The 13,414-nt window shown below is 44.5% G+C and overlaps 2 protein-coding genes across 7 annotated transcripts; both read left to right on the forward strand.

Moving 5' to 3' along the window:
* The first annotated feature begins 273 nt into the window (after window positions 1–273).
* LOC6551232 (ubiquitin-like-specific protease 2) lies at window positions 274–4,708 on the forward strand. 6 transcript variants are annotated; one of them, XM_026982388.1, is made up of 2 exons: window positions 274–462; window positions 583–4,708. In XM_026982388.1, exon 2 carries the CDS (start codon window positions 636–638, stop codon window positions 2,691–2,693), a length of 2,058 nt encoding a protein of 685 aa, XP_026838189.1. In that variant the 5' UTR covers window positions 274–462; window positions 583–635; the 3' UTR covers window positions 2,694–4,708. The 6 variants fall into 6 exon arrangements, with proteins under 6 accessions (XP_026838189.1, XP_026838190.1, XP_026838187.1 ...); XM_026982389.1 differs by having other exon boundaries at window positions 592–4,708; XM_026982386.1 differs by having other exon boundaries at window positions 275–530.
* Window positions 4,560–7,496, forward strand: LOC6551233 (multifunctional protein ADE2). The gene is made up of 5 exons (XM_001978309.3): window positions 4,560–4,847; window positions 5,319–5,522; window positions 5,698–5,842; window positions 6,251–6,363; window positions 6,437–7,496. The coding sequence occupies exons 1-5, from the start codon at window positions 4,826–4,828 to the stop codon at window positions 7,237–7,239; spliced, it is 1,287 nt and encodes a 428-aa protein (XP_001978345.1). The 5' UTR covers window positions 4,560–4,825; the 3' UTR covers window positions 7,240–7,496.
* Window positions 7,497–13,414: the final 5,918 nt, after the last annotated feature.

Genomic DNA, 13,414 nt, shown 5'->3' on the forward strand with positions numbered 1-13,414 from the left:
AATATACGACAATATTTTTTATTAATTTCCGTACAAGGAAATTGCCACAAAATGGGGATATGGAGCTCATACATTCGGTCAAACTTTACATTAATACTATATTACGAAATAGATACGAGATTAATGTATATTAAATTATAATTTTGTTTGATGGAAAGCAAGCAAGTTGGTTAAACACACAGGGAATGATGTAAACTCAACTTGAACATGTTCTGTACTAATGATTAACTTCCATTTTCTAAAATTTCAAATCTCAGTGGGACTATCGATATATATTTGAAAAATACCCCACAAAATCGAGACGAATTTGAAACACTCAATTATCGATACTAGCTGAACTCCGATATCGATAGCAAGTCGCACAGATGTTTTGGATACAGCACCGGAGACGCCGTTTACAAAACTTTAAAAGAGAAGGAAACCAAATATTTCGGGGATCGAAAATTGGCGAGCAACACACAGGTAAATGGTTGGAAAATGAAAAGAAAATAGAAAGGAACATGCCTGTGTAAGGTGAGACTTCACTGCCAGTGAGTGTACTTTCACATCGAGCAGCCCGGGATGATTTTCAATCGATTCCAGAAACTTCAGTTTCAGATGTGCCCATAATGTTCATACGTTAAATCGGATCCAATATGAATCGCGGTGGACCAGTTACGCAGGAAAAAGCCATACGTAGAATCGCCCTAAACGACTATATAATACTATCCCGCCAATTGCTGATCAATCGAGCCAGAAGGGATCAGGACAAACGGAGTGCCAAGATGCTGCTGGTCCTGGCCAGTGGTCAGCAGCAAATCATCACCTTCACGCTGCCCAGCTCCTCGTGTACGGTGCAGGATCTGCTGCGACAGATGGGCGTTGAGTTCGATGACAGCACCACAATAGATTGCATGGAGAATGCCGGTGGCAGCATCCATGTGGTGGTCTCCGTGGGCATCGCCATCAGCGCCACCGATCCCGAGACGGTTGCCGAGGCGGAGCAGTTCTATAGGGAGATGCATCAGTCAAAAGCCAAAGCGGCGACTGTCGAAGAGTCTACTCCTGCGGATGGAAAACCATCTGCGCCGGTTGCCAACAATGGTTGCCAGCCGGCTGTAAATCCCACCAAGAGCAAGAAACGCAAGAAAAGTCCATCCGCTCCGGAGGATACCCATAGCACCCAAGTGATATCGTCGGGCGATCCAGACGCCAACGCTCGCAGGAGCAAGAAACGGAAGAGGCATCATTCTGCAAAGGACAACAATAGCTGTCAAGCGGCAGGTGCTCATGACAACAATGATGCGACTGGCAGGAAACTGGCGAATCGCCACTCTACAGGTGAAACCTCAACTGTTCCAAAGAAGAGCAACGGTGTGCAGGCCATTCAACCCGCTGTCGATGCTATCGAAAGCTCCCTGGCCATCCAGACGAAGGATCAAGTAGCAAATGCCTCTGGAAGCAAGAAATCGGAAGAGACAGCTGGCGGTTCTCAGTCACGGGTGCAACCTAATGCTGCAACCAAGTGCGTGCCGGCCACCAATGCACCAAGTAACGCTAAACCCACACCTGAAGAACGTGCAGAGCAAAGTCGCCTGCGCAGGAATCGCAAGTGGATATTAAGCAGGGACTTTGACGATGACGATGTGGTGCTGCTGAGCAGCGATGATGAGGAAACAACCAGCGCCGCCGATGGCCAAACGGAGGAGGCCAAGCCAGATGGCGCACAGCCAGCGGAGAGAAGACTGTCCGCCGACGAGAATCTAACCCTGCTTAAATATCCGCCCACCGGAACCGGTGGCCTAACCATCAACATGAAGGACTACATGTGCCTCAGTAGCGGCACATATCTGAACGATGTCATCATTGATTTTTATCTGTGCTGGCTAAAGAATAACATCATACCAGAGGGTCAGCGCGATAGGACGCACATCTTTAGCATATTTTTCCACAAGAGGTTGAACGCGGTGACGCTTCCCAACAAAGTGCGCCAGACGGCGGCCCAGAAGCGTCACAAAATGGTGCAAAGGTGGACACGAACCGTGAATATATTCGACAAGGACTTCATCATAATACCATTCAACGACCAGGCCCATTGGATACTGGCTATTATATGTTTTCCCAGCCTAAGAGGCCCGGTGCCATACAATGATGTTGAGCCCCTCAGCGATGACATTCCAATCAAACAACCACTGATTCTCATCTTCGACTCGTATCCGGTCTACTCACGGCAGCGGGCGATTGACATACTGCGGGCTTACCTCACATGCGAGTACCAGGCAAAGAATCCGAATGCGCAGGCGCATGTCTTCAACAAGCACAATATGCCCGCTCATAGAGTGGAGGTGCCGCAGCAGGAGAATCTCACTGATTGCGGCCTCTATCTGCTGCAATATGTGGAGCAATTCTTCACGAAACCCATCAGAGACTATAGACTGCCCATTAGGGAGCTGAGAAATTGGTTTGAGCCGCTCACGGTAACCAAGAAGCGCGAGGATATCGCCAATCTCATCCAGAATCTGATGGATGAGGGCAATCAGCAGCACCACAGCAAAATTCTGCCCGTCATCAAGTTTCCCACACTAAATGGCCAACTGGTGATGGAGGAGGATGACGAGGAGACGGATAGCAAGGAGGCGGATGGCAAGGATGACGTTGGGGATGAGGAGGAGGATAGCGCCTCTGTAAGCAAGAAATCGGAAGAAACAACCTAATATGGCATTCAAATCCTCGCCAGCCACCAATGGACCCAGTAACGCTAGACCAAAACCTGACGAACGCGCAAAGCAAAGTCGCCTGCGCAGGAATCGCAGGGACCTCGATGAGTAGGATCAAACAAAGCTGGAAGATTCAAGTGTTGGGCAACCACCGAAAGGAAGGAATACGATTGATACAACACACTAAAAACCACTTGTGAGGTTATTATTAGAAATAGAAATTGCTTATATAGAACCACTGAAGATGGGCTCGACGCGATACACGCACTTGTGAACCACTAGGAGGTACACGTGGCTAGGAGGAGGGGTCACCAAAATCATACAGTTGGTCCCCAAAAGCAGGAAATGTGGCAATATCACCAAAAAGAGCAGTACGGCCAAAAAGACGATAAAGAGGCTATCCAAGAAAGAGAAAGGATCAACGTGATTTCAGGAGATGAAAAAGGGCCACAAGCCAGAAAAACTAAAGTCAGTTAGCAAAAACTTGGTAAGGAAAGGAAAGGATATGATCTTAAAAAAAAGCAGACGAAGCAGACATTTTAGGTGTAGAAGTATTTAGAATAGCAGAAGAAAAAATAAAAATCAGTCAGATGCATCATAATATAGCTTTATAAATTGCCAAAAATGAATCCTACTATACATAAGCTACCCCGCAGCATCAGCCATTTGCAAAGCAAAGTCATTTTCGTGGTGAATTGGGCAACTGCAGGGTATCAAGGGTATTACCAATCAGCATTATACTCGTCGAAAAAAAGAAAGAATTATTCTAAGGTGGTTCTTTTCGCACAGACCAAGGAAAGGAAATTTGTTCATGACAAAGTAGCTTGCTAATAGCATTGAATCGAAGGCTTCTTATAGAGCTCTGCTATAATGCATTTAGTTGTATTCTTTCGTTGAAAAAATACAACACGCGAAGCCGGCGATTGCTCATATTTTAACAATTGTTTATTTTCGGGTACAAGCAATGCTCTGCCTACACAAAGTTTTTTTGCAATAATACTAGCATCCTTTTAAATTGTAAATTAATTATAAAATGTACTCTTTTTGAAATTGTGTGAACGAATCTAATTTTTTTGACATTGTACCTTACAGGAATGATTAGGGATTTCATAAATTGATGTAAAATTTTTTTTTATATTAATGGTGGAATAAGCATAAGCATAATCAAAACCATATTCATACACATATATAGTATATATTAAATATTAAACTAAGTAAAAAAATGAGAAAACGGCACGCATAATCGCGACCTTCTAGTTTTTATAGTTCCTGAGATCTCGATGTTCATACGGACGGACAGACAGACGGACGAACGGACATGGCCCGATCAACTCGGCTAGTGATCCTGATCAAGAATATATGTACTTCATATGATCGGAATCGCTTCCTTTTACCTGTTTTATACTTTTCAACGAATCTAGTATACCCTTTTACCCCACAAGTAACGGGTATAATGAATTATTTACTCAGCCAGGACATTGTTATATTCCTTGGGAACTTTTTCTGCATTCAGAAGCATTCAATAGCAGTTTTCGGGATAATTGATTCTGTAAAGTATCCAGAAACATTCCTGTGTAATGGAATATCCTAACTACTCTGGAATACTTCTATCGCGAAAACATCCAGAAGTCTTTCGGGGAATGCTTACAGAGTCATTGCTGAGGAAGTATGAAACGGAGTTTCAAGCCCGGAAAAATGGAAATGGAACTCCTTCCACTTGGAAATGAGTTACGTACATATGTATCAAAAGAGAATCAAGTTATTTCATTTCCGACTGGGATAAGTCCACACGGACACACGCGCACACACACACATGGATCTGTTTGTATTGGTGGGGGTTTCTGCGATAAGAAAATCGAGCCATAAAGTCGCACCGGCGATTCTATAGACGCTCAGTTGCTTTGGAGCGATTCTTCGATGCAGACGAACGTCGGAGTTTGCGGATTGTAGTAAGAGAGCAAACGGGGAGAGCGAAAAAGACAGAGAGAGCGCGATAGAGGGACAGAGGGACAGAGAGGGAAGGCAGAGCGAATATCGAGCATAAAGCAAAGCCCGCAACACGTGAAACAGCAGCCAATTGGTTTTAATTTCGATCCAGAAAGTCGAGCGACCACAACGTGCGATACGAGATGTCCACCACAACCACATCCAGTAAGTAACCCAGGCCCAGAGTTTCCACCCGAATCCGAAAGCTATGCACACTCCATAAACGCCTGAGCCCAAATAAACACCCGTAGAAAATCAAACTATATAGATAGAACTATTTGATAACTATAACAAACGTAAATATAGGCAAAGCATTATCAAATGTTGCATTTGATCTCAGCAGTCTGGCATCAGCTTAAAGAACTTTCAAACTTAAGACCAATCTTTCAAAAAATACAAAATTTCCTAAAATAACTAAGTAGGCAACGGAATATTTTGATGATCTGATAATCCAGTATAAAGTATTATCATTTTTTATTGCTGTTTACTGAGCTGTCTTTTGTAAACAAGCTTTTCCTTAAAGCAAGCTAAAATATGGATGGTAATGAATAGATTGTAAGCATAGATTGTATAGCATGGATTGCAAATGCAAGTACGAGTTCCCAATTAATGCAACTGCAACTTGAATTCCCACAGTCGAGGGCTATAAGCTCGGAAAGGTCATCATCGAGGGCAAGACGAAGCAGGTGTACGATCTGCCGGAGCAGCCAGGACTGTGCCTGCTCCTCAGCAAGGATCGCATCACCGCAGGAGATGGTGTCAAGGCGCACGACCTGGCCGGCAAGGCAGAGATCTCCAATACCACCAACGGCCAGGTTTTCAGACTGCTCAACGAGGCTGGTGAGTAAATGCCTGGAATATAATGTAGACACTGGGTAACCAATTGAATGCAAGCCAAACTGCAGCCTTTGCTGATCCATACAAGTTAAGGCCACCATTCAATTGCTTGCCAGATTGATCCACACCAATTTGCCAATGCTCCATTATCCATTATCCATTATCCACTATCCCGCAGGCATTCGCACCGCCTATGTGAAGCACTGCGGCGCCAAGGCGTTCATCGCCCGCAAATGCCAGATGATACCCATTGAGTGGGTGACCCGCCGCCTGGCCACCGGATCGTTCCTCAAGCGCAATGTCGGCGTGCCCGAGGGCTACAGGTTGGTATGCTAACAGCCTCTGGCTGGGGTTATCACCCCATTCGATGCGATGCGATCTCGGTTATCTGAGTCCGCCTGCGGTAAACAAATTTCAGTGCAATCGATGCACTGCGGCAGGGTCAACAATCGCTGATAAGCCCTGGATGCGTCTATATGTACATACATATGTACGCCCAAAGGCATCAAAATCTGTAATTCAAGTCGTATCTATGCGTTAAGTCGTTTCGCTTCTTGCCATTTCAAGGCAATAGCACTTTATGGCTTTGAGCGGCAGAACAAGTCCGCCTCCTAGAGGTTTTGCATCAAGTAGTTGTAGATTATGTATTATATAGACAGTTTTCTCAATTTATGCTATTTATGAACCTCCTGCCGTGTTGATCAAATACAAATTACAATTGCATTGCGCAGGTTCTCGCCGCCCAAGCAGGAGACGTTCTTCAAGGACGACGCCAATCACGATCCCCAGTGGAGCGAGGAGCAGATAGTCTCCGCCAAGTTTGAGCTGAATGGCCTGGTGATCGGTGGGTACTTTGCGCAAGCACTTTCCCACACAGTCAAGTAAATAATCCCTCAACTGTCTTTTCCCCGTACCAGGCCAAGATGAGGTGGACATTATGCGTAGGACCACACTGCTGGTCTTTGAGATACTCGAGCGGGCGTGGCAGACCAAGAACTGCGCGCTCATCGACATGAAAGTGGAGTTCGGTGTCTGCGACGATGGCAACATCGTGCTGGCCGACATCATTGATTCCGATTCGTGGCGCCTGTGGCCAGCCGGTGACAAGCGCTTGATGGTGGACAAGCAGGTGTATCGCAATCTGGCATCGGTGACGGCCAGCGACTTGGATACCGTGAAGAGGAACTTCATTTGGGTGGCCGAACAGCTGGCTGATATTGTGCCAAAGAAGGACCATCTGGTTGTGGTCCTAATGGGCAGTGCCTCCGATACATCACACAGCGAGAAGATAGCCACCAGCTGTCGATCTCTCGGCCTGAATGTGGAGCTCCGTGTGAGTTCCGCCCACAAGGGACCGGAGGAAACGCTGCGCATTGTCCGCGAATACGAATCGGTGATGAGCAATCTGATATTCGTCGCCGTCGCTGGGCGATCCAATGGACTGGGTCCAGTCGTTTCCGGCAGCACCAACTATCCGGTGATCAATTGTCCTCCCGTCAAGTCGGACAACATGCAGGTGGACGTCTGGTCCAGCTTGAATCTGCCATCCGGCTTGGGCTGTGCCACCGTCCTCTATCCGGAGGCAGCTGCTCTCCATGCGGCCACCATTTTGGGGCTGGGCAACTTCATGGTCTGGTCCAAGTTGCGTGTCAAGGCGCTCAACAACTTCATCACCCTCAAGAAGGCCGACAAGGAGTTGCGCGGCGTGCGGAATGCTTAGTCCTGTGAACTACTGCTGATCGCCTGGAGCTTCAGCTTTGGGCATCAACAGGAGGCCATAGAGGGAATCCTCCCCTGGTCGTGACGTTAGGCATCCCATGGGGGCCATCTTCAGATCCCATTCCTTGTTGATTCTTCTACTCTCTTTTTTTTTAACCAAACATTTTTGATTTCTTTAGTATTAAGAAAGATGACTTCAACTTGTTCTTGACAGGTTACCTCGAAATAACAAATAATAAAATTACATTTTAAATGTTACGCATTTTGAGCTACGTTATTTGTAATTGCACTCCATGGGGCTCTACAACCAAATGTAATCAAATATAGCATGGATTATGTGCATTTGCTGAATGTTTCTCGATTTTCCGGCTTTAAATAATCGACTTTTTGCGCAAAACTCTACAAATAATTGCCTAAAAATTCCTAAAACTCAAATTCCCAATTAAACTGTATTGAAAAATACAACATTTAATTTATTGTCATTTTTCTTTCAAATTTTAATGCTAAATATTATAAAATGGTGTCATTAAAATTTACAAAAAATTCAAGGACCAAAAAATTAGTTTATCCAAATCTGTCAAAAAGTGATAGGGATCGTTAGCATTGGTAATTAGCTGTACATTACAGTGATTTTTTAGCCTTGCTTTCATTTTTAGCCAACTTAAGACAAAGAATCCGTTCGTAAATATATTTTTTTTACTGTAAGTTTTTGTTGTATACTATTGGGAGCTTTTTTTTTTTTTAAATGTTTATTATTATAAAGCGACGAATCCGTACATGCAGTACTAGTACCATAACATTGCAATTAAACATATAAATAATATAACCAAACTTCTCACTTATCGTGGGAAGACTAACAACAGAGTCTCAAACGTCGAGGGGGTCTTTAAAGCTGTCCAATTGTTTTGGCAAAGCCCTTTCTTTTAAGCCTTCTTAGAGGCCTGGCAGGGAGTAGGCGTCTTGCTAGCATGCTGTGGTGTCTTTTAAGCCTATCACTGTATCTGCTTGTGTGCCTTGAGATCTGTTCTTCCACTGTATGCAGATTAAGGTCCCGATGAAGGGTTGAGCTACGTACATAGTATGGGCAGTTGGTGATGGCACGCATTGCACGATTTTGCAAGACCTCAATGCGTTTATAGTTCGATTTTGCAGCAATACCCCAGATCTGCACTCCATATAGCCAGATCGGGGCTATACAGTGGGCGTATACTGCCCTTTTGGCTCTAAGTGTCATGGTGCTTCTTCTGTTGATCAACCATCGCAGTTGTTGCATTCTCTGACCGCATCTCCGTGCCGCAGCTTTTAAGTGTGGGCCAAAGGTCAACCGTTTGTCAAGGGTGATCCCAAGGTATTTAGCCTGCAGAGGTTGTTCTAGGGTTACGCCATCAAATTGTATGGGTGGTGTGCGCCTAATGAGAGTCTTCAAGGTGAAACAAGGATTGATGGTCTTATGTGGATTTACCTTTAAGTTCCATCTTTTGCACCATGCAGCCAAAGTATTGAGATACTCTTGGAGGCCACGTGCTGCCTCAGTGCAAGAACTGGAGCTGTATAACAGTGCGATATCGTCAGCGTAAGTGGCGAGTAGGGCCTTCCTGGGAGCTTCCATATGGTGCATATTTGGGCAAGGCAAATCCGCGGTAAATATTGAGTAGAGCAGCGGGCCGAGGACGCTGCCCTGCGGAACTCCAGCTCTCATGTAGCAAGGGGTTGAGTAGGTGCTTCTGACCCTGACCATGAACTTCCTATCTTCCAGGTAAGATTTCAGGACTCCATAGTATGGTGCTGGAAGCAGCTTTTTTATTTTGCAGAGTAGGCCGATATGCCAGACTCTGTCAAATGCTTGCTGCATGTCAATAAATACAGCATTGCAGTATTCCAAGTCGTCAAACGCCTGAATAATGTGCTTAACCAGTCTGTGAACCTGCTCCACAGTGCTGTGTCCCTGTCGAAATCCAAACTGGTGATCTGGGAGGATACGGCGCTCCTTAATAAAGTCACCTAGTCTGTTGGCAATCAGCCTTTCCCATATCTTGGATAGCGAAGACAGCAGACTTATGGGCCGATACGATTCCGGATCCTCTTCAGGTTTCCCAGGCTTATGTATCATGAGAATTGCTGCCATTTTCCACTGCTTTGGGAAGGACTGCACCCTAAATATAGCATTAAATATTTTCGCCATGTATAGGATGGCTCGGAGAGGTAGCGCTTTTAACGTGGCATTACAGACATTGTCGATGCCAGGAGTCTTCTTTATTGGCATTGATTTAATGACTTCGGCAATTTCCTCAACCCTGATTGGTTTAATTGGTAGCGACATTTGTAGGGGTATCTCTAGGCTGTCAAGCGTCTCTCGATTCTGCTCCATTGTAGCGAATTGGTAATGGGTGAACCTAGTCTCCAAATGATTTGCAAAGGAATTGGCCTGTTCCTCCTCGTTTTTAGCAAGTTCACCTCCCGGGCATCTAATGGGTACCTGTCTGAACGGTTGTCTTTTGAGGGATTTGGTGGACTTCCAGAGTGAATACCCAGCATCCACCGTATAGTCCATAGAAGCCAGCTTCTGCTCAAAAAAGATACTTCGAAGGTCTCTTACCACATTTCGTAGTTGTTTTGCAGCACGGTTCCATAAGATGCGGTCCCAGGGATCTTGAGATCGGATTGCTCGCCTTCTGAGTCTCCTTTTCTGTGTCAGGAGCTCTCTAGCCTCTCTTGTTAGGGATATTCCATAGGGGGTGCCTGTCCGAGGAACAGAAGGCGTAGATGCAGTCGCAGCCCTGTGAATACTTTGCGTAAGGTGATCAACAGCCATTTCAATTTCTTCACCAGAATTTAGCGTGATGTTCAACGGGATCATGCTCTCCAGTTGTTGACTAAAAGCGAGCGGGTCAGTGTGCTTGTTGACTAATCGTGGACTTGGATTCACATGGGTACTATCTGTCACAATACTGATGATCAAAGGCAAGTGATCGGAGTCCAGATCCCAACTTTGTGTTATACTTGTTAGGGAATCTGGTATACCATGATGCACCGCGAAGTCAATGCAGGAAGGCGTATGACTGGGTACATAAGGATACCTGGTTGGCGAACCAGTTGCAAGTATCTTAGCTCCAGTGATAGAGATGGCTTCCGCTAGCTCACGCCCCCGGGGTGAATTGTAGGTGTCGCCCCAAAGCCAGTGTCGGGCGTTCCAGTCGCCACCAATCATATACCGTTGGCCGCAAGAGCGTATTGTGTCAGTAAATTGTCTTTCGTCGATACTAACACTGGGAGGACAGTAAATGGCGCCGAACTGCACGTCACCCAGTCCTGTAGCTACTTTTACTGTAGACATTTGTATGCTGCGTGTCTCTATGACCCTTTGCGGGAAATGGCGAAGAGTTGTCCTAACGAACACGGCTGCTCCACCAACGCTATTATTATTTTGCGATGGCCTAAATGCTGGATAGAAAGCATAACCATATATCTTAACAGTATCCCCTCTTTTAATTCTAAGTTCCGTCACAAGAAGAATGTCCACGCTATTATTGTGCGCGTAAAGCTCAATATCTTTAGCTTTTCTTGAAATGCCGTTGGCATTCCAAATAAGAATCTTTAGTGGATTCATTGTGGGTGTGGAGCGTTGTTAGAAAGCTGGTAGGTATGTTCATTCCCAGCTCCTTGCTTTAACATGGTGGTTATTTCAAATACCATTCTTTCGAGCTTTTCAAGTCGTTGATTGGTTTGATTTCTGTGATGTTGCTGATCTTGTTGCTGCTGTTGCAACCACATAAGAAACTGATGTTGTTGTTGTTGTTGCATTTGCTGCTGCCATTCTTGGAACTGTTGTTGTTGCTGTTGTAACAATGCTTGGACGTCAAGTGAATTATTTTGCTGAGTGTTCAGTCGTTGTTGCTGCGATAACTGTTGCGTTTGTAAGTTATATAAACGTCGCTGAGCTGGTCCATCCTTGGAGGGAGTTGTATTAGAGTATTCTTTTGCTACTGTGGCATAGGATACTTTTGTATTTACCCCAGGGCCTATAGATGGTTGATGCTGTACCATATTTTGGTGTTGTTGTGTTGGTTGCTGATCTTCAGTTGACTGGTTAGTACTCTTACGGCGATTAATCTGCACGGAAGGAAACTGTTGCTGATCTCTATGGTTGAACCCATGATTCTGCCTATTTAAGTGATTCGCCTTCTTCGCAGGCCCCATAGATCTGCGGAGAAGCTCCTGGTACTTATGGCAACCTTTATAACTAGCCATGTGATCGTGAGAACAGTGATAGCATGTGGGCAGAGCATCTACAGGACGTGTACATTGTGTGGTTTGGTGATTTTCACCACACCTGGCACAATTTGGATGTCTGCGGCAGTATTTAGCTGTATGGCCATACTCCTGGCAACGTCGACATTGTGCAATTTCACTAGACTTTCGCATCCTTTCGATCCGTATTTTCTGTCGGCAAAGGGTCTTCACGTGATAAATTTCATTAATATTAGGGCAGGGCTTAATGTTAATGAAAAAAATATTGAGTTTTTCATCTTTATTAACCCTTGAACTAGGGTTGTGAATGTGAAGTACTTCATAGCCTAAACATTTCAGATCGGCCGTTATATCTTTGTTTTGTGTGCTGTGATGTAAGTCCCTTACTACAATTCTGTGTGCTTTTTCTGTCAGCATTTGGTAAGTGTGAAACTGCATACCAATTTCATCCATATAGCTAACAATTTTTCTGTAAGTGTCACTGTCTTTGGGAAATATTCTGACTGTTTCCCCTTGGTTAGCTTTGACTACGACGTTATCTAGACTTGCCTTTTCTTGTATGAGCTCAAATAGGTCATTTAAGTTGCTAATATTAACAACAATTTGGGGTGGTTTTTTAAAATCTTTGAGTTGATTGTTGGCGTTAGATGTTTCCTGGGATTTATTGGCAGTATTGTTTTCTGCAGATTGAAATTCGTCCATGCGGGCACTAGCATCATCGGCATCCTCAGACATCATGTCTTCCCCGTTTTCTTCATTAGTAATGATGTCCGTGTCGAGAATAGCAAACCTGTTACTAGAGCTTGCCTTCTGGTTAATTGTGGGGACCAAGTGCGGGCCCTGGGTACTGCTCACTCTTTTCGGTTTAAGGATGGGGGACAGTGGCTTTGCATTTTTTCTCTTGCCTGCTTTCCGATTTTGATCATCCAGTAATCTTCTGGCAGCACCGCTTAGATTTTTTGCTGCAATGTCGGGGCTGGTCAATTGGGAACATTCTTGGTTTGCTACACTTGAACCAGAACAGATGCTGCTCATTGTGGGATTTGCCATTGTGTATATGGTGCTGCTACTGGCACTAGAAAATGTCACTGTTGTTGTGGTGGGACTGCTTTGAGACTTATTGCATGTAATGCGTTGAATTTCTGATCGGCACTCGTCTCTAATCTTACTAGGTAATTTTCCAGCTATTGAGAACATTTTTTCATGATCAATCTGCTTCTTTATAAGCTGAGAGTCATCGAAACTGTTTTCATTCATTGTTTTTATATTGTCTTAATATTCAGCAAATAATTTGCGGGCCCAAATGTCCGGAACAGAGCATAAACAGTTCGGTTTTACTGATAAGCAAAGTTTGTTTACCTCTTGTGCAGTTCTGCGCGGGGTGAGGTAGATGACTTGCCCGAAGGGCAGAAAGCACCGTTTGAATGCACTTCACCTGATGCACTTTTTGTTTTTGTCAAACTGCCGACACCGCTCAAAGCAGCGCCCAAATAAATGATTTGTGCTATTTTGAGCACAAAAGGGAATGCACCGATAAGCAAAAAATAAATCACTTTTGCATGCGCGCGACACAACCGATCTCTTTGACTGCCAGAGTAGGAATCCACTATTGGGAGCTAAAATCAATTTATTTAATTTAAAACTAAATTTTACATACTCTAAACACTTTTGCCTTTTGTCAATAGTTTTAGTTTAAGCCCTAAATTTTAGTTTAAAATTTTTAGTGGCATAATTTTGGGCTGCGCAGATTTAAAATTCCTGCTTGATTGGGTGACTAAACTGTTGCACTTTCTTAAAAGTGATCCCTGGCCCTATTAACTTACTAAAAAAAACGAGGAAAAGCTTACCACAATTAGCCACGTGTATAGCTTAAATATTACATATTAAAAAATGTCTAGAACACCACAGTTGGGGGAAAAAATAGTAAA

The sequence above is a fragment of the Drosophila erecta genome, unplaced genomic scaffold (genome assembly GCF_003286155.1).
Source record: "Drosophila erecta strain 14021-0224.00,06,07 unplaced genomic scaffold, DereRS2 tig00000126-arrow-pilon, whole genome shotgun sequence".
Lineage (NCBI taxonomy): Eukaryota > Metazoa > Arthropoda > Insecta > Diptera > Drosophilidae > Drosophila > Drosophila erecta.